General features: G+C 40.3%; 4 protein-coding genes and 1 pseudogene across 10 annotated transcripts; 3 read left to right on the top strand and 2 right to left on the bottom strand.

The window, feature by feature from the left end:
* Positions 1 to 96: 96 nt before the first annotated feature.
* Positions 97 to 3,573, top strand: LOC148336951 (uncharacterized). The gene is made up of 2 exons (XM_088295849.1): positions 97 to 596; positions 1,967 to 3,573. Exons 1-2 carry the CDS (start codon positions 473 to 475, stop codon positions 3,274 to 3,276), a joined length of 1,434 nt encoding a protein of 477 aa, XP_088151975.1. The 5' UTR covers positions 97 to 472; the 3' UTR covers positions 3,277 to 3,573.
* Positions 3,574 to 4,596: 1,023 nt separating this feature from the next.
* LOC148336950 (uncharacterized) lies at positions 4,597 to 13,575 on the top strand. 2 transcript variants are annotated; one of them, XM_088295840.1, is made up of 10 exons: positions 4,597 to 5,022; positions 5,985 to 6,236; positions 7,213 to 7,335; positions 7,771 to 7,949; positions 8,944 to 9,232; positions 9,438 to 9,490; positions 9,579 to 11,526; positions 11,670 to 11,870; positions 12,075 to 12,119; positions 13,089 to 13,575. In XM_088295840.1, exons 1-10 carry the CDS (start codon positions 4,944 to 4,946, stop codon positions 13,313 to 13,315), a joined length of 3,396 nt encoding a protein of 1,131 aa, XP_088151966.1. In that variant the 5' UTR covers positions 4,597 to 4,943; the 3' UTR covers positions 13,316 to 13,575. The 2 variants fall into 2 exon arrangements, with proteins under 2 accessions (XP_088151966.1, XP_088151965.1); XM_088295839.1 differs by having other exon boundaries at positions 4,598 to 5,022; positions 7,210 to 7,335.
* Positions 13,576 to 14,859: 1,284 nt separating this feature from the next.
* Positions 14,860 to 18,279, bottom strand: LOC148336949 (uncharacterized; annotated as a pseudogene). Its single transcript, XR_015843176.1, has 3 exons — positions 17,850 to 18,279; positions 15,229 to 16,314; positions 14,860 to 14,928 (listed from the first exon to the last, which is right to left on the bottom strand). The product of XR_015843176.1 is annotated as an uncharacterized LOC148336949 (transcript).
* LOC148336947 (uncharacterized) lies at positions 17,348 to 27,159 on the top strand. 4 transcript variants are annotated; one of them, XM_088295856.1, is made up of 3 exons: positions 17,348 to 17,467; positions 23,893 to 23,999; positions 24,596 to 27,159. In XM_088295856.1, the coding sequence occupies exons 2-3, from the start codon at positions 23,975 to 23,977 to the stop codon at positions 25,786 to 25,788; spliced, it is 1,218 nt and encodes a 405-aa protein (XP_088151982.1). In that variant the 5' UTR covers positions 17,348 to 17,467; positions 23,893 to 23,974; the 3' UTR covers positions 25,789 to 27,159. The 4 variants fall into 4 exon arrangements, 3 of the variants coding, with proteins under 3 accessions (XP_088151982.1, XP_088151983.1, XP_088151981.1); XR_015843150.1 differs by lacking the exon at positions 17,348 to 17,467 and having other exon boundaries at positions 23,566 to 23,999; positions 24,596 to 25,861; positions 26,549 to 27,159; XM_088295857.1 differs by lacking the exon at positions 17,348 to 17,467 and having other exon boundaries at positions 23,566 to 23,999; positions 24,596 to 24,781; positions 26,549 to 27,159.
* LOC148336948 (uncharacterized) lies at positions 19,682 to 22,936 on the bottom strand. 2 transcript variants are annotated; one of them, XM_088295851.1, is made up of 3 exons: positions 22,838 to 22,936; positions 22,487 to 22,602; positions 19,682 to 21,486 (listed from the first exon to the last, which is right to left on the bottom strand). In XM_088295851.1, the coding sequence occupies exons 1-3, from the start codon at positions 22,840 to 22,842 to the stop codon at positions 20,183 to 20,185; spliced, it is 1,425 nt and encodes a 474-aa protein (XP_088151977.1). In that variant the 5' UTR covers positions 22,843 to 22,936; the 3' UTR covers positions 19,682 to 20,182. The 2 variants fall into 2 exon arrangements, with proteins under 2 accessions (XP_088151977.1, XP_088151976.1); XM_088295850.1 differs by having other exon boundaries at positions 22,487 to 22,932.
* Positions 27,160 to 27,522: the final 363 nt, after the last annotated feature.

The following is a 27,522-nucleotide window of genomic DNA, read 5'->3' as shown; positions in this document are numbered from 1 at the left end:
CGAAGTGAAACAGCTGAGAAGATCAACGCAAGAGTGTAGAAAACACCGCCATCTATAGGCGAGAAGTCGCAATGGCATTTTTCGACGTTGTAGTTGAGGGGGCGAGGGGTTGTACGCCAGTATAATCCATCCATCCATTTTCGGTACCGCTTCTCCTCACTAGGGTCGCGGGGGGAAGACAGGAGTTTTGTCCATGAGTTGTCGCCGTACCTCTTCTGCCACAGACAGCTTCTTCGTGATCGGTTCACGTAACTACGCTGGCTTCACTAAATCGTTGTTTCTAAATCACCGATTGAACGTACGGAAACATTGACACACGGCGCTCTTCTCCGGTAAATTCGACTAATCTACATTTGTTCCATCGTCTTTGTACGCGGTGAAGCTTCTCGAGCTAGCTTAGCTTAGCTGGCTTGCTAACAAAGAGACAAGTACGTTAGCAACACGTGTCCAGGTCTCCAATAATTGTGTGGAAATGTATGCAAGACGCGTGAAAGAGGAAGAGTACGAGGAGGAACTTTGTGGGAACAAACAGGAGAAGGAGCCGCAAAGTCACCAACTTTGCAAGGTGGAGCCTCGACTTGCGTCGCACACAGCAGGTATGTTCGATACTTCTTCCTCTCACTCTTGTTTCTAATTTCGCTTGGAAATTATTAATATGTATTGATCATTATCACGTTGCAAATCTTGGTTCGGATCCTTTCAGAAATGTCAGATTTATGAACAAAAATGAATATTAAAATAAGTAATGTGGAAGTTGCAACAACACTTATTTTATTCTGTAATTAATACCAAGAAGGATCCATATGACAGAGTAGAAAAAAAACAAAAAGGAGAAAAATAATTAAGAGAATAACTGCAAAAAAAGTAAGCCAGTGGAACATGTAGACATGTTCGCCAGTGGTTCCTCTGCACAGCAATAAAACCTTACAGAGCGACTTCGAGGCTTAGCTAGAACATTCATGAAGTCATTTTGTGGCTCAGAACTCCTCAATGTAAATGTAAACATCCGATTTCTGTAAGTCGAGCAGCAGAACAGGTGCCACGTAGGTACACCAACCCTAACATACCTTTGACTTGCACTGGAGCTTTTCGAAGCTCGCAGCAGGAGCCTCATGCTGTAGCCACAAATGCTTCCTTGTTCATAACAGCACTACAGAGATGTACAGAGCGCTCCAATGCGATCTTCACAATCATGATCTTCCTCTTTGCCCGTCGTAGTTTATGTCAAACTCCATACCATACTGTGTGCACGTTTTAGGAAGGCACAGAAGGCCAGCACAACATGGGCTAAAAATGAGCATGTTGTCTAAGGTGATTCATGAGTTTGTCACAGATGCAACATGCGGCGCCGCATGCAGTTAAAATCAAAGTCAACAATAATTCATATGTATACAGTGCTAAACCGAAGAGGCGACAGAATTCTACCTTGTTGGATGCCGTTGGTCACAAATTTGTGTTGTCACTATAGTAGCATTTTGACCTCCACATTACATGGATTAATACAATGTTATTCTAATGACACTAATGAAAATACATTTGAAGAGAAAGAAATATTTCTGAACATTTGAACACAATAAATTAAACATTTTTCACAATATTCTGCACTGTATAAAAGTCTTAGGTCCATCAAGATTTGTATTTAAGCCTTCAAGAAGTTTATGTCACTGAATATTTCAAGTTTGACATCCCATCTGGTGGATGAAAGAGTCCTAATTTACATGATTAAATAAAATAGCAAAGTGCTTCCGCCTCCATCATTGTTTTTCATACATGTTAGCTTTTATTGATGAATCACCAGGTTGAGGATCGGGGAAGCCGGCTCAAAGTATCCTTTAGAAAATTAGTAGTTAGATGGCTGGCAATGTGGCAAAGTCCACAACATCAAAGTCACAACACGAGACTTGACTGAGCAAAGCTTGACTCTATTAGCCATGTTTTTTTTTTTTTGTCTTCTTGTGTCCTGCAGTCATCAGTGACTCTCTTGGCCCTGAGTGGCAGGATCCAAAAAACCTTCAAATCAAAGAGGAAGTGGAGCCAGAGCCTCTTAGCATTAAAGGCGAGGCACCTGAGCTTTTGCACATTAAAGAGGAAGACCATGAGGATGAGGAGGAACTCAAGTCTCCATTGGTGAGTGCCAGTGCGAAGATTGAAGAAGATGATGGAGTCCACTGTGGAGGAACCCAATCAGACGACCTCTCAGTGCCACCATCAGATCGTGATGACAGAACGTCACACTCTTCTGACTATGATGAGGATGATACTGATGATAAAAACACTGCAGGTGACATGACATGTCCAACTGACAACAAACGAGTGAAATGTTCTTACTGTGACAAAACTTTTTGCCGAAAGTCAGTGTTGAACGTACATACAAGAACACATACTGGAGAGAAACCTTTTGTCTGCTCAGTTTGTGGAAAAAGCTTCATTCAGAAGGGTGCTTTAAGAGCACACATAAGAACACACACTGGAGAAAAACCTTTTGCTTGCTCCATTTGTGGTAAAAGTTTTATTCAGAAGGGAGCTTTCAGCGCACATGTAGTCACCCATACTGGAGAAAAACCTTTTGCTTGCAAGGCTTGTGGCAAACGATTCTTTAGGAAGGGAGATTTAAGAATGCACACAAGAACTCACACTGGAGAAAAACCTTGTGTATGCTCTGTTTGTGGTAAAAGGTTCACTAGGAATTGCCAACTAACAAGGCACACAAAAACACACTCTGGAGAAAAACCTTTTGTCTGCTCAGTTTGTGGGAAACAATTCACTCATAATGCAACGTTAACAAGGCACAAAAAAATACACACTGGAGATAAACCATTTGCTTGCTCAATTTGTGGTAAACATTTTGCTCAGAAGGGAGATGTAAAAGTACATACAAGAACACACACTAAAGAAAAAAATGTTGCCTGCTCTGCTTGTGGTAAAATATGCAACTGTAAGGTAGATTTAAGAATACACACAAGGACACATATTGGAGAAAAACGTTTTGCTTGCTCTGTTTGTGGTAACCGATTCGCAAGGAAGGGAGATTTAAGCGTTCACACAAGAACACATAGTGGAGAAAAACCATTTGCCTGCTCATTTTGTGGTAAACGATTCCTAAAGAACGGAGATTTAAAGGTACACACAAGAACACACACTGGAGAGAAACCATTTGCCTGCTCAGTTTGTGATAAGAAATTCATTCGGAGGGGATGTTTAAAAAGACACGCAGCGATACACACTGAAGATCAAAGGTCATGGGGTCAAGGAGAGATGAAAGGGTGCTTCCTCTGAAACATGGAGGAGGAAATCTCTCTTGAAAGTGAATTCCACTCCACTTTTCCTAACTGACATCATTGCTTGACGCCGAAAAAAGTGTTTATTGTTGCACGTGTATGTTATTGAGTAATTTTGGCTAGTATGCGAGCATAATTATACATTTGATGGAAATTGTTGGCATTGTGTTTCAGTAATGAATGTAATGATTTGTTAAGCTTGACTACACTGTTTTGCGCTGGGTGGATGTGTGCTCAATGTTTTCTAGTTTGTCTTTGCATTTTTACAGACCACAGTAAATAAAAGTCAATGGCAATACAAGTCTGAGCTGTTTAACATGAGCGCACCTGAAAGCAGCTGGAGCATCACACTCCTTGGATGATCCGCTCAGTTTTACAATTATTGGAGCACATTTTTATCTTTACGGTGCTACTTTGCACTAAGACTTAAAATATTGAGTTCCACCCAAAACTTGTAGATTCAACAGTTTCGAGCAAAAATGGGAGGAAATAGTGCTCATCTAGTGCTTGAAACGTTTCAAGAACTCACCAATAAATGCAGAGATTAAATGAATGCCAGAGCTACTCAAGTAGTTGGTAAACCAAGGACAACGAAGCAAGTGTGGAGCACAAATGATATTCTCAATCTATGTGATGGATGAAGAGACATTTTTTTGTGGAGCAAATTAAGCTCAAATCAATGGAATTGTCCAGAGCCTCATCTAACATCGTAAAAAAACACTACACGTGCAAAAATAGAAATGTGCTTCCTGTTGAAAACCACGTACGACGTAGACACGCGCACAGAAAGCAAAAACCGTAAGCAATCGTAATATAACAGCCCCGCTCCTTTGAAAGGTTACGATAACAAGTTAACGTTATATTCAGAAGACGCCAACGACCTCCCGCTACATAAAACATGACTCACTTGGAAGCACAAGTTCAACTGTGACATTCAAGAATGTAATTTATTTCCACCAGATTATCGCTGTATGCTATATTCGTTTTTGAATTAAAAATTGAAAATCAAACTGTTTTTAACCTTTTCCTTACTCATTCCAGACAACAAACTAGAACACCAGGCTGTATTTCTATTTTGTTGTAACGATATTAAACTGAAAAGAAATTACCAGTTGTTTGCTATTTTTCAAACTTCATAACCAAAAGAAACGCGGATCGGAAATCCACCTGCTTTCACCACTGAATATTTTGGAAGCGCATCGACAACCAAAATTCAGAGTAAATAGGTAAGTCATTTAAAATAGTAGTTTTTTTCCCCCATTTCTACTGCTCCACACTCCAGTCCGGTGGGTGGCGGTAATACACCAAACGAAGATTTACAACCGCCAAACAAATTATCCAGCAGATTTTGCCCGTGTGGAGTTGCCGTCCGACTGCTGCAGAGCTGCTTTCTGGTCGGCTTTTTACGCCACCTAGCGAGCTTGACGGAATCATTCTTTCGGAATGACTACTCGAACACACGGTAGCGTCGACAAATCACTTTTTAGCTGGTCTAAATCACATTTTGTTTTATATCCGTGTCTTGATAAAGTCGTCTTCGGGCACGTTGAAGCTTATCGAGCTAGTTTATATTATCTTGCTAACTAAGCAACACGTGTTTTCGCAACACATCGCTAAAAAGAGACCGAGTGTAACTGTAAAGTGTTGCGACCATTTTATAAAAAAATGCCTGCTAGACGCATGAACGAAGAGACCGACGGGGAACTTTGCAAGTTGGAACCCGGAGTTGCATTACGGATAGCAGGTTTGTTCACTTCATCCTCTCCCTCTAGTTGGTTTTCTAACAAGATTGGGGGGCGTTACAATTCAATACAATATAACACAAGTTCTTTATATAGCGCATTTCACAACAGCTGGGGCTGTAACGAAGCACTTTCCACATGATGCAATATAAATTATCAGGACGTTAGAACACAAATAAAAACTCATATACAGTAGATACCGAAATAATAGCAAAACAGCGACAGTCTCATATTGAGTCAATCGCTAAAGAATAAAGACGTGTCTTCAAACGAGTTTTAAAAGTGGACAGAGAGGGTGCTTGCTGAACATTTAATGGAAGGTCTTTCCTGAGAGAAGGATCGGCCCCGGCAACAGAAAAGGCACGACCTGGTCCATTTAACGTGAGGACGATCTACAGACAGTGACGCAAATGCTCATTTGACAAAGAGATGCAATGACTTGTTTTAAAGGCAACTCCCTGAGCAGGTCCAAATCCTAACATCTTTTTAAAAAATTGTACGACAGTTTGTGCGGAAAAAATGACATATCTAGAGTGACTGCGGCGCTGAGTGATGAATTAAGTCTCAGAAAGTGGGAAAGTGAAGCATTATGTCTTTGATAGCAAATAAAAAAAAATGTCTTCTTGCTTTCTCAATGTAATGAAAAATGCATATTTTGGAGTACATTCACTGTTAAAAATTCAATTTATGCGGTCGACTTTTCTTCAATAGCGTCATTTTCTTTGAACGCAAGTCCTAGGTAGAAGAAGGTGGTGTAAAAGATTAAGCTGTCTTGTTACCCATACGCTTCACTGTTGCCCACTTCTGTTGCGGATGACTAACTGCCCAAACCGGCACTTTTCCAGTTTGACTGACTGATACATTTAGGTGATGCATGGTGGTTCTGATGGGAAAAATTTCCCAGGTCCCACCAGTCAAATAGGCCTGCTATAAACCGTGTGCGGTTTCTACCCATGTCCCGCAGGCGTCAATGAAGATTTTCATCCTGAGCAGAAGGAGCTGGAGCCTCTTTGCATCAAAAAGGAAGTGGAGCTGCAGCTTCCACGCATAAAAAAAGAAGAGCTGGAGCCTCTATGTATCAAAAAGGAAGAGGAGCTTGAACCTCCACGCATCAAAAGGGAAGACGAGCTGTTGCCCCCTCACATTAAAAAGGAGCAGGAGGATAATGAAAACACCAAGTTTCCGTTGACTGGTACCCGTGTGAAGAGTGAAGAAGGTGATGAGCACACTATGAAATGTCTGAATCAGGCAGTCTGTTGGCTCCACTTTCACACTATATTGATGATAACGATTAGGGAGGTTCAATACCATTCTTTTCAGACTGAAACCAGTACAAGTAATCAACTCTTGTGTACTCACCAATCCCGATAGCAAGTAAATGATATCACTTCTACTTTTGATACATATAGTGCAAAATTACATTAACAGTTCGCTGAGTTTTATTCTTTTTTTTTAGTTAATTGAAGTTCAAAATAATACATGTTTAAATGTTAAGCATGATGCTGTGAAGTTGACAACCGTATAGTCGACATGATTAAGTCAAAAGTCACTCAATGTTGCCTGTAATGATTTCGGTAGGAAAAATAGACCTTGGGAATGCACTCAATAATTACATTTTTTCTTAGTTTATAAAAACAAAATAAATGTGTAAAATAAGGATTTGCATGAAATACCAAGATGGAGAAAGTCATCATACCACTCAAATTGGTTTAGCAAATAAATGTATGAAGTTTAGAGCAGCACACTAATAATGCACTTGAAGCATTAATCTGAACTTTATGAACATACACAAACAAAATTAGATATTAATGGGGCATTGTGTGACCTATATCTTTGCTGCTTTGCTGGTCAAATATTCACTCGCAAGGTAATGTGAACAGTTCACACAAGAAGACAAACGACTCCGACACGCCAATCTGACATCGACAGCAACGAAGTTGGTATGTGACGTCTTAACGTGGTCGCCGTTGTCGGGGGTGCGCGTTCGTTGACTCAAGTTGGGCTGTCGTGACTCTGACTCTTACTTTGCGAATCAATTACCGGGACGAGAACAGAAGGTGATGAAAGTGAAACGGTGAAAACAGCAGCCTTTCAAACTTTTTTTTCCTTTGTCAAGAACAACAACTTATCTGATTTTGCACATCTCCCCCTTTTGTTTTTTTTATGGGACGAATTGGCTGCCTGGACAGAAGAGCGTGAAGGCCAATTAGTCAATCTAATTGAAGACAGACTGCCGTTGTACGACAAAGGCTGTGCAGATCTAAAGATGAAAGCCAAACTATGGCAAGAAATTGAGACACAGCTGCATATGCCAGGTAGGATTCCTTTTTATACTTGAGTTTTGCAGTGTAATTGTTTGGTCCATATACCCTACTAACTTCTTCCTGTTAGCCATCTAAAGGTGTGGTTGAAATACTCCTGCAGCATCAGAGTAATTGGATGGAGTTTCCTCAAAATATAAGAGCTTTTTTTTTTTTAATTTCAAAGAACTGCATACCTACTCCATGTGAAATCATTCACAGTTAAATCATCCCTTATGAATTTCATGTGTAGAATAAACAGCCTATTTCTGTCGCTGTTTATTCTGCAGAGGGTGAGAGAGTTCTAAACAGTAAATGGTATCGGCACATTATGGCAGTACTCGCCGATACCAGCGTTTAAATGCCATATAGACACTGATACTAGTATCGTATCAGTGCAACGCTGCCAACAAGGCACCAAAGTTCAAATTGTTTGTCACCGTCTTCCAGTTGAAGAACTCCAAAAGAAGTGGGAGTCTCTGCGTAGTTACTACACAAGGTACAGGGAGCTTGTACCATCTGGAAGCTGTGGCGCCAACTTAAGCAGCAGACAGAAGTGGATTCTTGCACGCCTGCGGTTCCTCGAGTCTCACACAAAACAGAGGGAGAGCACGGCCAATATAGCCGAGGTAACTGTACTGTTGTACAACAAAGTCCAGTGTACTCATTTACTCGATTACATTCATGAAAAAGACCACATTTGCAATATGTGTTTTGGATCGTACAACACCGCAAACAGACACATTGACTCACAAGGCTGTCTGCCCCCCGCGATTCGCATGCATCGTACTGGGTGATCCTCTCCATTGTCTTGATATCATGCCATTTTGCATCTGATAGTCAAGTTCTTATCACAAAGGCATCTCCCCCACCCCTCTAGTGACATGCATCCTACCGGATGATCCTCTCCCATCATCTTGCAAACCACGCCGTTTTGCATCCGTACACAGCCTCAGAGCACTGGAGAACCAATGATGCAAAAATAGCGTGTGGAAAATATATAATCACTTTCAATCCATTATGTTTATCGTAGAGATCCTCAAATCTTATTCTATTACACAAAATATCTTTCTACTACATAGTATCGATCATGTACAGCATGGCCGACACAGGCAATACAATACATCAATCATGACAAAATGATTTGGTAGACCTACACAAAATTATAATGAAGCATTTCACATTCTTTATTTTAATAATTGAAATGACTCACTTTCAATGAACAATGTAAATAATAAAATTGTATTTAATGAATCGACTAACACCAATCATAGCACTTTATCTTAGCTACCTTCACAAATCGCATCCAACAAAATACCTACGGCACCATCATACATGTAATGCATGTGTTAGCATAGCGGTTAACCTTAGCGTCTTGCTAATGGCCAATTAGCATTCTCTTCTACTGATTTTATCACAATACAATATGATACCACAGAAGAAAATAGTGTTCAACACTTTTAGGGCTCCAATTGGTTTTAACCAAGTTCTTTGCCAAGACGTAGTTAAGTTAAAACAGCTTATAGCACATTAGCATTGAACCCAGTTCTTTCCTGAATTGCACATTTGAATTTTCACAAGATGTGCTTTTAAAGTCACCGTCATTGTTTATCTGTTTTGCAGACACCCATGCAAATTGAATGTTTGGCCCACAGCCCCTCTTCCACGCCAAGACATGTGGCGAAGCGCAGCAGACCGACAACGCCACAAGACGACACTGTAGCAAATACGGCAGTCGCGCCCCGGTCGGAATGCGAAGAGTTGGGCCAGCGCCTTGAAAGCGCGTCGATTTGCCAAGACGAGGATGTCCGCTTTTGTAAAAATCTGCAATGGAGACTGCAGATGTTGCCCCGACATTTAGCGGCTTCTGTCCGTCAGCAAATTAACATCATTATGGACGACGCAAGACCAGGTGCTCAGCTCCTCTCAGAATAGCATTTTCACCTTTTCACTACCGCAAGATTTGTTTCTTTTTTTCAAGCATTTATTTAAAAAAACTATAATAGCATACCTCTTTTTTGAATGTAGTTACACTCATTTCGAGTTTTAAGCTTACCGTGAATTGTATTTTCTGACAAAGTATTTACTAATTCTTTGTCATGTCATTATGATTTTAGTGTCTTCCAAGTCCTGCCAAAAAAGCGGCTTTGTGATGAATACTGCTTCAACGGTACGTTGATTTCCTGTGATACATATGCTTGCATACATGTGTTTTATGTAAATATATATATTTTTTCTTTATTTGCTTTTTCCTAAAGGACATTGCGTCTTCTCGTGCTGACGATTCCATCTGCGATCACAACGAAGTTCCTAGCGCTCCATCAAGTCGAAATGGACACGACTCTGACAAAGACCGTGCGCCTGCGACTTCAAATGTTTCTTGTGATGATCGCAGTGTGCCTTATTCTGATCGTGATCCCACCACAAGCAATACAAAGAGGCCGCCAACTTCTCCGGAAGAAACTGTAGTGGAGTCACATGCTTTGGATGAATTGGAAACCGTGCAGACTGAGCCAAACTCCAAACGCTCTTCTTGCACCCACAAAAATTACTGTTACGTTTGCAAGACACCTCAGTCCAAAATCGCCCGACACTTTTTAAAACATAAAAAAGAAGAGCCTGATATCGCACACGCATTCTTGCTCCCTAAACACTCGAAAGAAAGGAAACGTTTACTTGAGAAACTCAGGAATAGGGGGAATTACCAACATAACCAAGAGGTGATGGAGAATGGGAAGGGCCCGGTAAAACTGAAACGACGGCCAAGAGCAGAAAACGTCTTGCTCGATCCCAAAACGTATGTGCACTGCGTGTATTGTAAAGGTATGTTTGTTCGAAAGGAGTTGTGGCGCCACTTGCGCCGATGCCATTCCAAAACCGTGACAGACGCGCAACCTAGCCGGAGAGCCAAAGTCTTAGCTGTGGCTGATATTGCCCAGTCGACCTTCTCTCAAATAGTCAGTTCTGGTTTCTGGAAAGTCGTTGGAAATATGATTGACGATGAGGTCGCATTCGTAGCGCAATCGGATTTCCTTATACTGCAATTTGGGCAGTCTGCGTATAAGAAGCACGGAAACGATCCGAAAAAATTTGAGTACATCAGACAGAAAATGCGGGAACTGGCCAGACTGTTGTTGATCCTAAGAAGAAAATATTCCATCTATAATTTTGAAGAGGCTGCAAAGCCCAAAAACTTCTACAAAGTCATTGAGGCTGTCAAAGATGTTGCCGGTTACGATGAAGAGACACACGCTTATTGCACGCCAAGTCTTGCTGTGAAATTGGGGCAGTCGCTTAGAAAGATCGGTGACATTATTCTCTGCAAGGCCATTGCGGTCCAAAATGAAATCTTGATCGAAACAGCGGAGCGATTCACCAAATTATGCGCGAAGGAATGGCCGGGGCTCGTCTCCCACGCTGCGCTTGCCGCTTTGAACAAATCCAAATGGAGCAACCCTTCTACTGTTGCCTTCACGCAGGATGTGCAAATTTTCTATCAGTACCTGGAGAAGAAGTCGGCTGTTGCGGTTGAAAACCTGAAAAAACAGGCGTCCCCCCAGATGTACGCCCAAGTTGCTCGAGTGACCCTTGCTCGGATTATTATCTGTAACAGACATTGGGCTGGAGACGTCTCAAAAATGACACTGAAGTCTTTTGAAAAAAGAGACCAGACTGAGACCCATAAGGACGTCGTCGCTGGCCTCTCGCTTTTCGAGCAAAAGTTGGCCAAGCACTTCAGCGCCGTCGAGATTTTGGGCAAAAGAGGCCAAAAGGTTACTCTTTTGTTAAACCCGCAGATGGTCAACGCCGCAGCACTACTTGTAGACAAAAGAGATGAGTGTGAAGTGCACAGGGACAACCCCTTCCTTTTTGGCAGACCGCGGCGTCCCTCGACCAGTTTCTACCAGGGACAGAACTGCGTCAAGTTTTTTGCTCACAAGTGTGGCGCAAAGAAGCCAGAATATCTCAGGTCTGCACGTCTTCGGATGCACACGGCAACGCTCTCCCAGATTCTCAACCTGGAGGATAATGAATTGGAGCAACTGGCCAACTTTTTGGGCCGCGACATCCGAGTCCACAGGGACTTTTATCGGCTGCCGGAAGCAACGATTGAGATGGCAAAAATCGCCAAGCTTCTGCTCGCAATGGAAAAAGGCTCTCTTTCACAGTTCCAGGGAAGGTCTCTTCACGAGATTGAACTAGAAGGTATGGTGATGATCATCTTTTCAAATGATTAAGAACTGAAACGGACGACCAAAAGCTTTCTTATATTTCACGCGTATCTTGTCTAAACTGTTTCAGTAACATGTTATATGGGTGCGCATCACTCATTCAAATTCGTTTCCTAGATGAACTGGAACCAGATTTGAAGGAAGACGAAGCAGCAGATGATGATGACGACGATGATGAAGATAAAGCGGAGTTCAATGAGCAGGAGGAAGACAAAGCAGAAGAAGCGGGTGCGGACCACAATGGAGCCAATGAGGAGTCAGAACTTGGACCAATCGGGATGAAAAGGGGATGCTCGAACAGAATGTGTTCAGTTGTTGGTGTGTAAGAGACTCATGTTGTCACAATGCCATTATTTTGATGTAGCTCAGATGCCTGCAAAAATCACCTTGTCAAAAATCAAAATATCAGCTAAATATACAGTGCTGTGAAAAAGTTTGATTTTTTTGCATCATTTCCCATCCTGACAAGTTAAGGTTTCATTTTATTAATGCTATGTGCATATTTTTCTCTTTTTTCGCCAGGAAATCAAGAGTTGAAGAAACCTAAGCAATCTACCAGCTCCAAAGGTAGAAGCTTCTGCTTTTAACAGAAACATACAATGTTGAGGTTTTGTGTTTCAAAAATTGTGTTCCACTCAGTCTTGCTTTCAGATGTGGCCTCATTTTCTTAGGCTGGGGTCTTGTCGCAATTTCGGGGCTGATAGAGACCTCAACCTTCAGCGTTACTTAGAGAATTCTGGTGAATTAATTTTGGTTAGTGATGTATTTGCAGAAATTATACAACTGGATGGGCTTGTTTTGCATTTGAATTTGGGTCTGAAATATTATTCCCAGTAGTTGCTTAATTGAGATGAGAATGACAACACAGCTTAAAGGGACACTTGACTGAGTTAAACATTAGCACTTGTATAATAGGTTTGCATCTAAACATGACATCAGTACTAAAATGAATTGATAAAAAAAAAGAAATTTTCTGATCAAAAAATATTAAACTGAGCTTGTTCATAAAAAATGGGCCCTCTAGCGTGGACAGATGCTTTAAGTGCACCAACATTGCTAGTGTTGGATCATCTTGCAATGCTGTTAAATGAAAAAGAGAATGACCCCAACAACTCCAGAGGTAAATTTAATAATGCCAATGGATGCCACAATTTATTTATTTTTATTCATTCATTCACAAATACAAGTCTGCTGGCGGATCTAATGGTTTCCATTTAACCCCAAAATGACCTTATTTACAGGATGTTAATGTTTCCACATGTGGTTTAGTCAACAAGAAATAATTTCTTGTGTGACAAACCAATTATAACTGTGAAGAAATGGGTTTTGTAAATAATTGCTATTACGTAAATGTGTGTATACATGTGTGTATATATATCCATCCATCCGTGGACTTTGAGAAGCCCTAGTACCTAACTTTTAATAAGATATACAATTTACATTTGAATGCATTGAATGTTCCACCAATTTAAGTTTTTTTTTTAATCCTGATATAATCTCCACTAAATTGAACATTGAATGTCTGGTTATTGGCAGAGCTCAACACTACACGCTGTAGGAAAAGGCCCTGGAGCAAAAACGAAGTAAGTGCTGTGATGAAGCACTTCAAAGCATCCATTTCAAGGGGATGCCTTGCAACAACATTGCAGTGTAAAGAATGCAAGCTTGCGGAGGAGCCCGTTCTGAAGGACAGAACGATTCAAAACATCCGAGATTTTGTCAGGAACCGGGGCGTGAGGCTCCGAAAGAAAGCTGCCTTGTAAAATGCTCCGGTTCAAGTTGGTGCTTTGCAGAGCCCGTTTTTCCACATAGGAATATTTAGACCGTTTCAGAGCAGTAAAAAAAGGACACCAGCAAATTTCAATTTCTTTTCCTCAATGCATTTTTGTCATATATGCATTGCCTCCCTTTCTTACAGTTCGTATTATTTTATGTATATAAGAAAAGGTTCTTTATTTTATAGACTGGATTTGTGATCCAAGCACGAGTTTTGCTAACAGTGATTAAACCTGCTTTCCTCATATGGCCTTCATCTCTGGACTTTTTGTTTTATATAATTATAAAAAAATTATTCTTTTTTTTTTTTGTTACTACAACCCAGACTTTTAACAACAAATGGTTCCTTTCCAGTGTGTATTCGTCAATCTCCAATCTTCGAGTTTATTGGAAACTGAGCAGGTAAAAGGTTTCTCTCCAGTGACTTCTTTTGTGTAGATTTTGACTGTTGTAAAAATGATAGTTTTAGTGAATAGGAGCAATGCAGACATAAAATCTGCCTGAACAATTGAAAAACATGAACATTTATACACAAAAACAGCTGTAAACAAAAAATATTAACTTACTAACACGCAAACATATGAGGGATAAAACCTCCAAGTGAGAGGAAAAACTTTTTCATGTATTCCCTCAAAAAACACCAGTGGGGGATATGCAATTCATGGCAAAAAGAGAATATTGTGAAAAAGTTTTAGAAAGCGCTCATGAAACCAAAGATTTCATGGATGTCACATGAATGAAGTGCCAAATGGTCCTAATATATTGTTTGACATGCAAAGTGTCGGCGTTGATTCGGAAGGGAAATTGTGTGGGTGCGCCATTAGCCAATGATGGTGTGTGTGTACATATAATTTAATTCTTTTACACAAGTGGATTATCAACAAAGACAAACAATTTGCAATTACAGTTCAATTAAAAACATCTCAAGGCGATCCTTCACAAAACCAACCAATGGCAGGGCTCCAGACTTTATCACCCATTGAGCTGTCCTCCCAGTGCACTTGCATGTGACACCGAGGGTTGGGGTTAGGCTGTCAAGGCATTTTGGTAGAACTGGCCACATGCAGTGTTCTGACTGAGTGTTGCGGTACGATTAATGCCGTAAAATGTCATCTGTGTTGTCCAAAAATATATATGATACTTCACGTCATGTTTAGCACACAATTGTCGTTACTGTATTATTGAACATAATCTGGTGACGAAGTGTTTGCATGATTGTCCTTGTTGTTTCATCCAGTGGTCCGGCCAATGCTGGTATGAAACGGGCAGCGGCTGGGCTAGCCCAAGCTAGTTCTGACATTGTCTTATATTATAGGGGCAATCCGCAGCTCTTAGTTGTGGAAACAGTAAACATGAGTAATACCTGTGAATTGGTTTCAAAGGTATGGCTTTCATTTGTTTATAAAGACACAATAGTACTGTCCTTTTCCTGTGTTGGAAAGGAAGTGCCTTTTCATCGCTCCTTGACCTCATGACCTTTTCCAACATAGGTTAAGGTGAGGTGGCGTAAACGTAAGCAGATTTGACTTCCTCAAGAAGCTCTGATTTCCAACATGTAGTCTGTTTCTTCTGCAGTTTCATTGACTGCTGCTCCCCTCACCTGCACACACATGTCTACTAACAAGATACTTGCGAAAGAATTTTTTAGCACACACAGTGCAGCTGAATGGTTTATCTCCTGTGTGTGTTTTTTTGTGCCTTGTTAAGTTTGAGTTCTGAGAGAATCTTTTACCACAAACTGAGCAGACAAATGGTTTTTCTCCAGTGTGTGTTCTTATGTGTGCAACGAGAGCTGTCTGTAAAATGAATCTTTTACCACAAACTGAGCAAGCACAAGGTTTCACTCCAGTGTGTGTTCTTGTGTGTGCTTTTAATTGTGAGTTCCGAGTGAATGTTTTACCACAAACTGAGCATGCACAAGGTTTTTCTCCAGTGTGTCTTCTTGTGTGTATCGTTAAATCTTCGTTCCTAAAGAACCTTTTATCACAAACTGAGCAGGAAAAAGGTTTTTCGCCTGTGTGCGTTCTTGTGTGTGCTATTAAAGCGCCCTTCTGAATGAAGCGTTTGCCACAAAGTGAGCAAGCAAACGGTTTTTCTCCAGTGTGTGTTCTGAAGTGTGTTGTTAACTGTGCCTTGAGTATGAATGTTTTACCACATACTGAGCATAGAAAAGGTTTTTCTCCTGTGTGTCTTCTTATGTGTCTTGTTAAATCTCCTTTCTCATTGAATCTTTTATCACAAACTGAACAGGCAAATGGCTTTTCTCCGGTGTGTGTTCTCATGTGTTTTGTTAAATCTCTCTTCTGTTTGAAACTTTTACCACAAACTGAGCAAGCAAAAGGTTCCTCTCCACCATGCGTACGACTATGCTTTGTTAAATTTGCATTCTGAGCGAATCTTTTTCCACAAAATGAGCATGCAAAAGGTTTCTCTCCAGTGTGTGTCAGTTTGTGTCTTACCAAGTCTCCATTTTGAAAGAATCGTTTACCACAAACTGAGCAAGTAAAAGGTTTATCTCCATCATGTCTTCTTGTGTGACGTGTAAAAATTGCCTTGTGATGGAATCTTTTATCACATACTGAGCAGGCAAAAGGTTTTTCTCCAGTATGCGTTCTTAAATGTACTTTCAACACTGACTTGCTGTAAAACATTTTGTCACAGTGACAACACTTGACTCGTTTGTTCCCAGTAGGGCATGTCATGTTGTCTGTTGAGTGTTTATCATCATCATCATAATCATAGTCAGAAGAGTGTGACGTTGCATTGTCACTATCTGAAAGTGGAGCTAAAAGGCCTTCAGGTTGGGAACCTCCACAGTTGTCTGTATCACCTTCTTCACTCTTCACACTGCCACCGGGCAATAGAAATTTGGTGATTTCATCCTCCTCCTCTTCCTCTTTTATTTGAGGGGCCTCCAGCTCATCTTCCTTTTTGATGTGGAGGGATTCTGGCTCTTGTCCCTCAGGAAGATAATCTTCACTGACATCTGGAGGACAAAGAACGAGGGGGGAAAATTACAGAGGTTGATCGAGTCAAGCTTTGTTAAGGCAAGTGTCATGTGACCTTGATGTTGTCCAGCACTGCATTTATTTTTTCTGTTTATTATATCTGTGTATTATCTATGGGGAAAACAAGTCAGAGTAGTTTGAGTACCGAGATTTAAAAAAAATATAATAAATTTGCATCTTTTACACATTAATTTGGTTTGTAAAAGTGTGTGCAAGTCAAGCCAGCCGCAGCAACAATTGTTCATTCTATGCATGACAGTAAACCGCCACAATGTGGTGAGAAGGCCAATTTTAAAATAAATCTTGGCTACCAAAAAACACAAACATATCAATGCCAAGGTGGGCTTTTCTTCTGAAGGCTCTTTTAACGGTTTTCCTTGTCGTCTGTCTCATTTCTCCTTAGCCTTTTGTCACCGTCTCCCTGCTTGTCTTGCTGCCAAGCACGACCACCACCTAAAACCATTTGCCTTTCCCAACTAGCAACACCTGGGTCTCATCATCCCATTGATTACGTAGACCTGTGGCAAATGGATGCCAATGCGCCCCAAAGTGGTGGGAGGCTCATTCAGCTCATTTGAGAAACGGACCAAAATTGTTGAGCGGCCTGCTGATAGCGTTAGTGCAACTCTGCATAGTGTTTAGTTTTTCGTTCCATTTTAAACTGCAAAAACATTTACAGCTAAAAAAGTCATCAACTTCAAGTTAAGTTGCGCCTTCATTTATAAACACGCCAGGAACGCTGGTACAAGCTAAAAAGTTCAATCAAAGTTGAATGTACGACCATTTAATTGTCTTTATTATTAATTTGTCCATATATTATATAATTCAAGCTGTAAGCTAATTATGGTTATTATAAGAGCAACTGCTTGCTGGTGCAATATGCAGTGATGATCTGATTAGTCAACTACCATAATAGCAACTACTGCTGGTGATTAGTCCACTAGCAAAATAATCATTTGTGGGAGCTCTATTGGGAATATGAACGTCATTAATAGAAATAGCGAGTGCATTTTAGTTGTTGCTTTGCAACATTTCCAGATTGATTTTGAAATGTGGGTGAATTTAAAATGATTTCCAGATCGCAACTCCTTTTATAAAAGGTACATGCTGTGAAAAGATCCACCGTGACATGTAAGTGGTTGTGCATGTGTAAATATAAACCTTTATGCATAATATGGTTGATATTGGTCATGTAATTTTTGTACCCCAAAAATGGGAACACATATGGAATTGTCTTTGATCATAATTGTTTAGGACACGAATTCACTGGTCCAGCCCACTTGAGGTCAAACTGGGTTGAAATGTGTTTAACGCCCTTGCCTTAGACTGGATGTGCCCCGTGAATGACAGGCGACCAGTCTTGGATGTCGTCAAACTTTAGCCCAGAGTTCCTTGGAATAGACTCACTCCACTTGCGGTGTGTACGCACGAAGGGTTTTTTCCCTGGGGGGTGTTTTTATTGCCAGCCGTGCTTCGTGAAAGACACAAATCTGATTCAGAAAAGTCAACAAACCTGCGCTGCGGAACACAATTCGAGGGTCCGACTTGGAAGGTTGTTGATATTGAGGCTGTTTCTCCTTTTCCGTTCCATAGAGTTCCTCCTCTTGCTCATCTTCTTTCACGCATCTGGCACACGTTTCCACACGATGATCAGCCATCATTGCAACACTTGACATTCACGCGAGAAATTTGTTAAGCGACGTGTTGCTTTCTTTGTTAGCACGCTAAAAAGCTAAGCTAGTTCGAGAAGCTTCAACGTGCTCCGAGACGATTTAACAGGACACAAAAATGAAACAAGGTGGCGATTTGGTCCAGTTAAGTAAAGAATACACCATGTGTAGACGGTTTCATACGCTCAAGCAATAATTGTAAAAGACTGGTTTTATGAAACTGGCTTGATTGGTCTGCACTGCAGCAGAAAAGGTACGGCAACTCCATTTGGACAAAAGTCGTATATTTACAACACCACTGCGCCTGTAACAATTACTGCAATGAAAAAAAATATTACTGCAATGTCTTACACTCGGTAAATCGTTTGTTTCCCTAAGTCGTCATAAAAATGAAAAAAAAAAAAAAACCCGCATCTGAGTTCATTATAAACATTTAGAAGGAAGTTACAGTGCGATTATGAGTAATTCTCTTAAATAAATAGAACATTTCTCTTTTATCTTATTCTTATGTTCTGCTTAACTCGGCTTCATATTTTATATCTATGGTATTCTATATTTTCTAGAAAATAAAAAATAAAGTGTATGTGAATGTTATACTTATTTAATTTCTGCCAGGTGGTCAAACACATTTTAGCACTGTTCACGAAATTCATACACTGGAATATTTCAGAAGACATTTGTGAAATTATTTATATTTGCAAGTATAACACATGAAGAACACTGATTGTAAATGGCTTATAGTGACATTGAAAATATCTTGCTGCTCTATATTGTTATTTCTTTCTTTGTTGTTGTTTTTTTTCTTGTCTGGACTTTCAACAACAGACATAATGCACAAACACAAATGTTTTTCAAATATATGTATTTATTGATTGATTTTAATTCAGATTCTGAGTTCGACACAAAATATGTATTTTATGAAAAAAAATGTAAATAGATTTCTTGTATTACAATATATTTACAGTTGCCCACCGCTATTCGCAAAACAGCATGCAAGTAGCGTTAATCTGCATAATATTGACGACGATTGCTTTTCGTAATAGGTCATGATTTTACTGGTTCAGCCCACTTGGTAATAGATTTTCCTCCATTGCCCCCCTGAGCTAAATTGAGTTTGACACCTGTGCTTTACAGCAACATTGCCCCCATCAACCAACAAACAGAGGCGGGTAGTCCTAATGAGTTACACTTCCTGAAGTTGTATTTTGAATAAATTGTAAGTAAAGAGCAAGTTGGGATTTCCTTTCAATGTACACACACTACCCTTGTTGGGGTTGTTGCCCCTAACAATGTGGCCACTGTGTCAGCTGTTGTGAATAATTCAACCTTTCTCTGAAAAATGTTCTATATTAGCAGTTTCCCCAGTACTCTTCTTCATGGCCATTGTGATTTGTAAACATTTCATTTCATCTTTCTTTGGAATGGGGGCGAGGGCTGTCGATTTCAGTAAATCACATTTGTAGTTAGTGTTGTAACTGTATCTGAAAATGTATTTGTTCAAAAACCAGAAAATTGCAGCAGCAGCAGCCAAGAAAAACAATCAATTGGTGCACTAGTAAATGTGTCTTGTTTCAAAAAATTACTGTTTGATGCACAGATTTAACAATTACCCACATTTGAATTTCGATTGAATAACACCTGATCTTCATTCATATGCAATGAAACATCTGAAAAGTGTACTTGGGAGCAGTTTATTTAAATATAAAGTTGCAATTCAGGCAAGCAAGTTGAATTTTGCTTGGCCGTGATTTTCATATTATTTCACATTTAATAATGAAGTAAATCGTCATTCAACATGAATATTTCACACTTCATTTTTTTTAAATATTTGTATCGCTGATTTGTAGAACAAAATGCAAAATTCTATACGAATGTAAATACCAAAAATTATTTGACAAACCTTTGATTTGTACTCATCCAACATAAAGATCTATTCAGGGATGGGACTTGCATGGAGATGGGAAAAACGATGTATGACCAGAGAGTGTTATGAAAGTGAATGACTGTTGAAAAGCAATACAGTTGCATCAGAAATTAATCTTATTTCTACTCGAGTAGAAAATGGTCACAATATTCGTTACCACGGTGACTGAGTGATCAGGCTTTCTTCCCCCATCTCAGGGTCAACTTCCTCCATGTTTTCACATAACCTGCTTGCTGGAGCCTGGAAGACTCCTCAGCTCTTTTCACCTGTACACTTGTGTCTCTTAAGCTGATCCTTATGAAAGAATTGTTTGTCACAATCACTGCAATTAAATAGTTTCTCACCAGTATGAGTTTTTGCGTGTTTGTTTAAATTGGACTTTGAAGTGAATCTTTTAGCACAAACTGAGCAGGCGTAGGGTTTCTCCGCAGTGTGCGTTCTTGTGTGCATCTTTAAATCTCCGTTTCTTGAGAATCTTTTATCGCAAAATGTGCATGCAAAAAGTTTCTCACCAGTGTGTGTTAACGTGTGTCTTGTTAAATTTGAGCTTTGAGCAAATCTTTTGCCACAAACTGAGCAGGAATATGGCTTCTCCCCGGTGTGTGTTCTGGTGTGTCTTGTTAAATGTGTCTTTGAGAAGAATCTGTTACCACAAATGGAGCAGGTGAAAGGTTTCTCACCAGTGTGTGTTATTGTATGCCTAGTTAAATCAATCTTCTGAATGAATCGCTTACCACAAATTAAGCAGGGAAAGTGTTTTTCTCCTGTGTGTGTTCTTGTGTGCGTTGTTAAACTTGACTTTCTCGGATATCTTTTACCACAAACTGAGCAGGCAAAAGGTTTTTCTCCAGTGTGCTTTCTTGTGTGTATTTTTAAAGCTCCGTTCTGAGTAAATCTTTTACCACAAATTGTGCAGGTAAAAGGTTTCTCGCCGTCGTGTCTGCTGATGGTGTGCCTTGTTAAATTATTCTTCATAGAGAATTTTTGCCCACAAACTGAGCATTCAAAAGGTTTCTCTCCAGTGTGTGTTCTTGTGTGCGATATTAAAGCACCCTTCTCTATGAACCTTTTACCACAAAATGAGCATGCAAAAGGTTTTTCTCCTGTGTGCGTTCTTGTGTGTATCATTAAAACTGCCTTTAAAGAGAATCTTTTACCACAAACCGAGCAGTCAAAATGTTTTTTTCTCGTATGAGTTTTTGTATGTGCCATCAACGCTGACTTGTGGCAAAACGTATTGTCACAGTGAGAACATTTCACACGCTTTTTGTCCACGTGGCATGTCACATCACCTGTCGAGTGTTTATTAAGATTGTCGTCATCAGAGTCAGAAGAATGGGACGTTTTGTCGGCACTATTTAACAGCGGAGACAAGAGGCCATCTGATTGGGCTCCTCCCCAGTGGTCTCCATCACTTTCTTCACTCTTCACAATGACAGTCAGTGGAAACGTGGCAAATTCATCCTCTTCCTCTTTGATAAAGGGGGGCTCTGACTCCACCCCCTCCTCTTTGATGGTGGGGCACTCTGGCTTAAGATGAAGATCTTTGCTGACATCTGCAGGACATGGGAATACAGAAAAAACTAAACATGTGGTTCGGTAAAGTTATGCTTTGCATAGTCAGGTCTCATTTTTGACTTTGATGTTGTTGAATCACAGCATTTCTTTCTTCTTTTCGTTCTTTGATGGCTCTCCAAACAGATGTTCCTGGGGTTTGATACCTGTGGCACCTGCAAACGCCCAGCTTGTGAAACATTATCCCAGGTGGGAGATCAAACTGTGAACTGTTTTTTTTTTTTTTTGCCATGACAGCTGTTAAAAAAAGAAGTCAGATTTGGTTAAAATTGCGTCTGTTAAACGTGATTGTGCTCCTGACTTTTTTTGACATGCAGAACTGTACTAGTTTCATTTAAGGCATTTATGCTGCAATTATTGCATTTGCTTGCGTTTATAGATTTCGCAATTTCACAAGAATGCCAGGCCATTGACATATCAATCCAGTGCTGATCTACCTGTCTTCAGCCTCAGTGAATATTTAGTTACCTTAAAAAGTATTCATTAAAAATATGCTTCAACGCTGCAGGCCCTTTAACCAAGACATAATTTATTAATTTTATTTTTCGCCTCACGGGTGACCGAACTTCCCACTCAAGCTCCAAGGGACAGCAGCGGAGGCAACACGCATTTTCCCACAACTTTGTTCGGCTTTCAGCTCGGCCTATTCATCTCCATTACCATCCTACCCTCGCTTGTGAACTAGAGCCCAAGCTACTTGAACTCCTACACTTGGGGCAGGATCTCATCCCCGCACTGCATAGGGCACTCCAATCCCGAAGACCATCGTCTCGATTTGGACGTTCTGATTCTCACTCCAACCGAACAAAATACTGTAAATATTCAGCTGGCTTCACATGGCCCCATTTTAAGCATGAAATATCCCGTAGTATGCCCCTGTTGGGTGTGCTGCAGTTGCGCGGCGTCTGGTTAGTGAAACCCAGGAAATTGGTTGAAAAAAAAAACAATTATAATTATATTGAGAATAAGAAATGAACAAACCTGCTCCGTGTAACACAATTTGAGGCTCCAACTGGCAAAGCGCGTCCAGATGTTGAATTTTGAGCTGCTTCGTCCTTCCCGTTCCACTAAGTTCATCCTCGTACTCTGCTGTCCCCCTTGCACACATTTTCAAATGATGATCACAGCACTTGTCATCGACCGACGATCAAAAATCCCGTGCTTTGCGACGTCTTGCTGATAAAGAAAGGATTATCTTTGCTAGCGATTAGCAAACTACGCTAAAATAAGCTAGCTCGAGAAGCTTCATTGTGCTTCGCACCGACACGAGTATATCCGGGCACGAAAATTAAACCGATTTTGTTTTATTACAGCAAGTAGAAAAGAACGTACTGCATTGACGCTCCAGTAATTTAAGGAATGGGGATTTGGTGACGCTCGTGTGGTTGCGAGAGACGTAAACACAGTCCCGATGCTGTACGCTCGTTTTCCTCTTCTTCTACTTGATTTTGGCTAACTGGGCACTTTGAGTGCACTGGAGCCTTCCACTGGTTAAGTGATGAATTTCTAAAACACAGTGGTGGGAGACTACATTCTATTGTCATTTTACCAATTTTTGACAAAAAAAATAACCAAAACCACAATTGAAAAAAAAAACAACGTTTCGATAACGAATTACAATAAAAACTAAAATGATTTAGAAAAACGAAGACTGCAACTAATTCAAATAATCAGGGTTGATATGTAGTTTATGCAGACCTTACTGATTATCTGATCGTTTGAATCAGGTGTGTTGCATATATATATATATATATATATATATATATATATATATATATATATATATTTTTTTTTTTTTTTTTTTTTTACTCGCCGCTCTGTGCGACGCGCGGTCTTCGTTACGTGCAACCCTATGCTAACTTGTGGGAAAGAGACCCGAATAACGCTGAATAACATTTCTGTTATAATTTTATTTTAATTAAAATTTCAAGTATGGCTATATACTCGTCTGGCTTATTTATAAAACGTCACACACCGTTATCACGTTTTTCTAAACGTTAAGATGGTAACAATTTCATGTGCGAACTTATGTAGTTTGTCCAAGTGGATTTGCCGTACGAAGTCCGCCTGGTTTGCTTGTGCATACAGTTGACGGAACCAAACGACTTTCACAAACAAACCCCAAAAAATCTCAGTGAATTAGTATCGAACGACCGAGGCCTCGAACCAGTTCGTCTATCACTATGGAATAGGACTAAACCATCATCCATTAAGCCACCGTGTTCGGAGAAACTTGTCTGGGTACATGTTGAAGAGTCTCCAGCGTGTTTAGCTTAGCTTACCTTAGTTTAGCTTGCTAGGCTTTAACAAAAAGCTTCTGTTGACTTTACACTGCGAAGCGGAAAAGGTGTGAGTGAAAAGTGTTGTGTTTGTCGTTAAAAAATGAGTGCAAGCAGTGTGAAAGAAGAAGAGCACGAGGCGGACATTTCTCGGACAGAAGAGGCCGGACGTCGAGTGGTTATTTGCAAGATGCAAAGTCCAGCTATGAAAGAAGGTTGGTTAATTTCTTGCTCGCACTTGTTTTTGGAACTTCTTTAATTTTGTGGCCATTCGGTGTTTATTAATTAATTATTTATTTATTTATTTTCATCATAACCACCTACACACATTTACACAAATAACTTATTGGTACTTTGACTTAAATGTTTAATCTGTTCCGTCTACAAGATGTTACTGACGTTACTCATTTTAAAAAAAAGGTTTTAAATTGAGTGGAGTGTTGAGTTTCATTAAAGAAACATTGAAGTGTATTGTATTGAAACCAATCAATTCAATTCATTTCACTAATGTCACTTCGCTTTGATGCAACCAGTAAATAAGAAATTGTCACCATGCAGCGAATGCCCCTTTTACATGCACAAAAGCGATATGACCCCATGCCTTGGTGTGATGTCTGATGCAAAACTGGACACCTGCATAGCTGGTGTGGGCAAACGAATGTACTACACTAAAAAGTGGCAATATTTGACTCTCATTTCACATAGCACCACTTTCATAAAACCTGTCTAAAACATGAATGCGCAATGCCAAAGCTTTAACTTGAGACTTGACAAAGCAAACCATGCATTTTGGACTTCTTGTGTCTCATAGATGTGAGTGAAGCCCTTCATCCTGACCAGCAGGAACCAGAGTACCCAAACATTAAAGAGGAAGAGCCTGACCATCTACATATAAAAAAGGAAGGACAGCCCGAGTCTCCATGCATAAAAGAAGAAGAGCACGAGGATGAAATCACAAAGTTTCAGTTGACAGATATCATTGCGGAGAGTGGAGAAGGTGACGAAGAACACTGTGGAGGATCACAATCCGACGGTCTCCTACCTCCATTATCGGGTTGCAACATTGTCACATCACACACATCCGACTATGATGATGATGATGATGATGATGATGATCACCCTAATGGCGATACGACATGTCACAGTGACAACAAATGCTTCCAGTGTTCTCATTGTGACAAATCATTTGGTAAAAAGTCATTGCTGAAAGCACATGCAAGAACACACACTGGCGATAAAGATTTTGCCTGCTTACATTGTGGTAAAAGATTTGCTCGAAAAGCAACTTTAACAAGACACACAATAACACACACTGGTGAAAAACCTTTTACTTGCTCGGTTTGTGGCAAGAGATGCACCCAGAATGTTGATTTAAGAACACACACAAGAACTCACACGGGAGAAAAACCTTTTGCCTGCATAGTTTGCGGTAAAAGATTCTCTTCAAAAACACATTTAACGAAACACACCAGAACACACACTGGAAATAAACCTTTCCCCTGCTTAGTGTGTGGAAAAAGATTCTCTGTCAAGACAAATTTAACAAGGCACGCAAGAACACATACAGGAGAAAAACCCTTTCTCTGCTTAGTTTGTGGCAAAGGATTCACTCAGAATGTAGATTTAGGAGTACACATGAGAACACACACTGGAGATAAACCTTTTGCCTGCTCAGTTTGTGGGAAAAGATTCACTCAAAAGGGAGATTTGACACGACACACAAGGACACACACTGGGGAAAAACCGTTTGCCTGCTCAGTTTGTGATCAAAGGTTCTCCGCACATGGACAATTAATAACACACAAAAGAACACATACTGGAGAGAAACCATTTTCCTGCTCATTTTGCAATAAACAATTTACTCAAAGTCGCTCTTTGACAGCACACACAAGAATACACACTGGTGAGAAACCATTCAGTTGCAATGTGTGTAATAGAAGATTCCATGCCAAGTATGAGAGAACGAGACATAAGTGTGCTGGTGAGAAGAGCAGCAGTCAATGAACCGGCAAAATAAAATGAAGAGACTGGAACTGTTTGCAATCTCTGACTTTGTTTCCAAATAACTACAAATGAGGTCAGTTTGAGTCGACTCATGACTGTCGTTCCAGACAAAACCAAGTGCCCCAGCCTCAGTCCTCCGCCTCTGACCGAGTAATGTCATAGCTGTGATTCATAAAATTTCATAGCAGATGTGATTTTAAAGTTCTGCTACTTACTTTTAAAATATTGCACGGCTTAGCACCTTCTTATCTCGTTGACCTCGTGGTACCATATGTTCCGTCCCGAAACCTTCGCTCACAAAATGCTGGTCTTTTAGTGATCCCGCGAGCCAAAAAGAAGTCCGCAGGTTCTAGAGCGTTCTCTATTCGGGCACCAATGCTTTGGAATGCACTTCCCTCAGATATTAGAGGCGCCACCTCAGTAGAAATGTTCAAAACACTATTAAAGACGCATTTATACTCTTGTGCATTTAGCTGAAATATTTGTTGGCCTGTTTACTGCCGCTTTTTTTTTTTCTTTTCTTTTGTTTTCTTTTCTGCCCCCTTTTCCCCCGGCTGGGGGATTAGGTGACGGTGACCCACTAGGAAGTTTAAGGCATTGACCAACTGGGCATGCACCTGTTCCAGTGATGTCGTCTTCCTGCAGCGCGACATTTGATCAATTTATTTATATACTTTAGCATCTAATTTAATTATTTGTTGGCCTGTTTACTGCCGCTTCTTCTCTTTTCTGCCCCCTCCTTCCCCTGCTTGGGAATTAGGTGATGGGGACATGCTTTGAAGATTACGGCACTGACGAACCGGGAAGGGACCTGCTCTGCCGAAGTCGTCTTCATGCAGCGCCTTTTCTGATTTCCTTATATTTCAGCACTTCATTGAACTACTTGTTGGCCTGTTTGCTATTTCTGTTCTTTCTTTTCTGTTCCCAATTCCCCGAATTAGGTGATGGCGATTCACTTGGAAGTGGCTGTACTGAATTTACACCAACTGACCGGTACAAGATCGAAGGCTCATCTTCGGATATGCTGCCATGGATATTACGGCCCTGGATGAGGACCCACTCCACTGAAGTCATCTTCCTGCAGCACTTCATTCAATTGACTCTTATATTATCTCATCTATTATTGCATAGCATCATTGTATGTGCCAAATGTTGCCCAGTTGGCATCCATTGCAGCCTGGTCATCCTGGAAGGGGGATTCCCCCATCTGTGGTCCCTTCTCAAGGTTTCTCACTTTTCCCCTAATGAGGTTTTGTGAGTTTTTCCTTGCCCTCCTGGGGGTTAAGATCGGGGATGTCGATTGTGGCTATGTAAAGCCCTTTGAGACTGTCTGTGATTAAGGGCTATACAAATAAAATTGACTTGACTTGACTTGACATGTAACATGGACGCTTGCCAAGTAGCTCCACGGGCGCTTTGTTGCATCAAATGGACTCCCATGTTCTTTGAACTCAGATCAGGTGGTTAGCGTTCCATTTCTTTGGTCTTGGTCCTTCTTCAGACTTGGTGATGTCCTTGATCTTTGAACTGTGTTTAATATTATATTCCTGACTAAAAGAGTAAGAAAATATTATGTTACTTACTTAAATCTTTACTTCATACTCAGGGTGGTCCATATCACACAGTGAAAAAACAAACCAACAAATTAAAAACCAAGCAAGAAAGAATGTCATAATAATTATAAAAGAATATGGGAACATGGTTATTGGGATAAAAAGTGCTATATGATATCTT

This window comes from Idiotropiscis lumnitzeri, chromosome 5, assembly GCF_059441095.1.
Source record: "Idiotropiscis lumnitzeri isolate Australia: NSW breed Sydney's pygmy pipehorse chromosome 5, RoL_Ilum_1.0, whole genome shotgun sequence".
NCBI lineage: Eukaryota > Metazoa > Chordata > Actinopteri > Syngnathiformes > Syngnathidae > Idiotropiscis > Idiotropiscis lumnitzeri.
Note: the sequence above shows the minus strand (reverse complement) of the source record. Positions and strands in the feature narration are given on the sequence as shown.

Coding starts and splice junctions, on each gene's coding strand:
- LOC148336951 (XM_088295849.1), top strand. CDS start 473: ATGTATGCAAGACGCGTGAAAGAGGAAGAGTACGAGGAGGAACTTTGT. Junction 597..1,966: donor ACTTGCGTCGCACACAGCAG/GTATGTTCGATA, acceptor TGTGTCCTGCAG/TCATCAGTGACTCTCTTGGC.
- LOC148336950 (XM_088295839.1), top strand. CDS start 4,944: ATGCCTGCTAGACGCATGAACGAAGAGACCGACGGGGAACTTTGCAAG. Junction 7,950..8,943: donor GCACGGCCAATATAGCCGAG/GTAACTGTACTG, acceptor TCTGTTTTGCAG/ACACCCATGCAAATTGAATG. Junction 11,871..12,074: donor CAGAATGTGTTCAGTTGTTG/GTGTGTAAGAGA, acceptor TTTTTTCGCCAG/GAAATCAAGAGTTGAAGAAA.
- LOC148336948 (XM_088295850.1), bottom strand. CDS start 22,613: ATGTGTGCAAGGGGGACAGCAGAGTACGAGGATGAACTTAGTGGAACG. Junction 21,487..22,486: donor AATTGTGTTACACGGAGCAG/GTTTGTTCATTT, acceptor CATGTCCTGCAG/ATGTCAGCAAAGATCTTCAT.
- LOC148336947 (XM_088295855.1), top strand. CDS start 23,888: ATGAGTGCAAGCAGTGTGAAAGAAGAAGAGCACGAGGCGGACATTTCT. Junction 24,000..24,595: donor AAGTCCAGCTATGAAAGAAG/GTTGGTTAATTT, acceptor TGTGTCTCATAG/ATGTGAGTGAAGCCCTTCAT.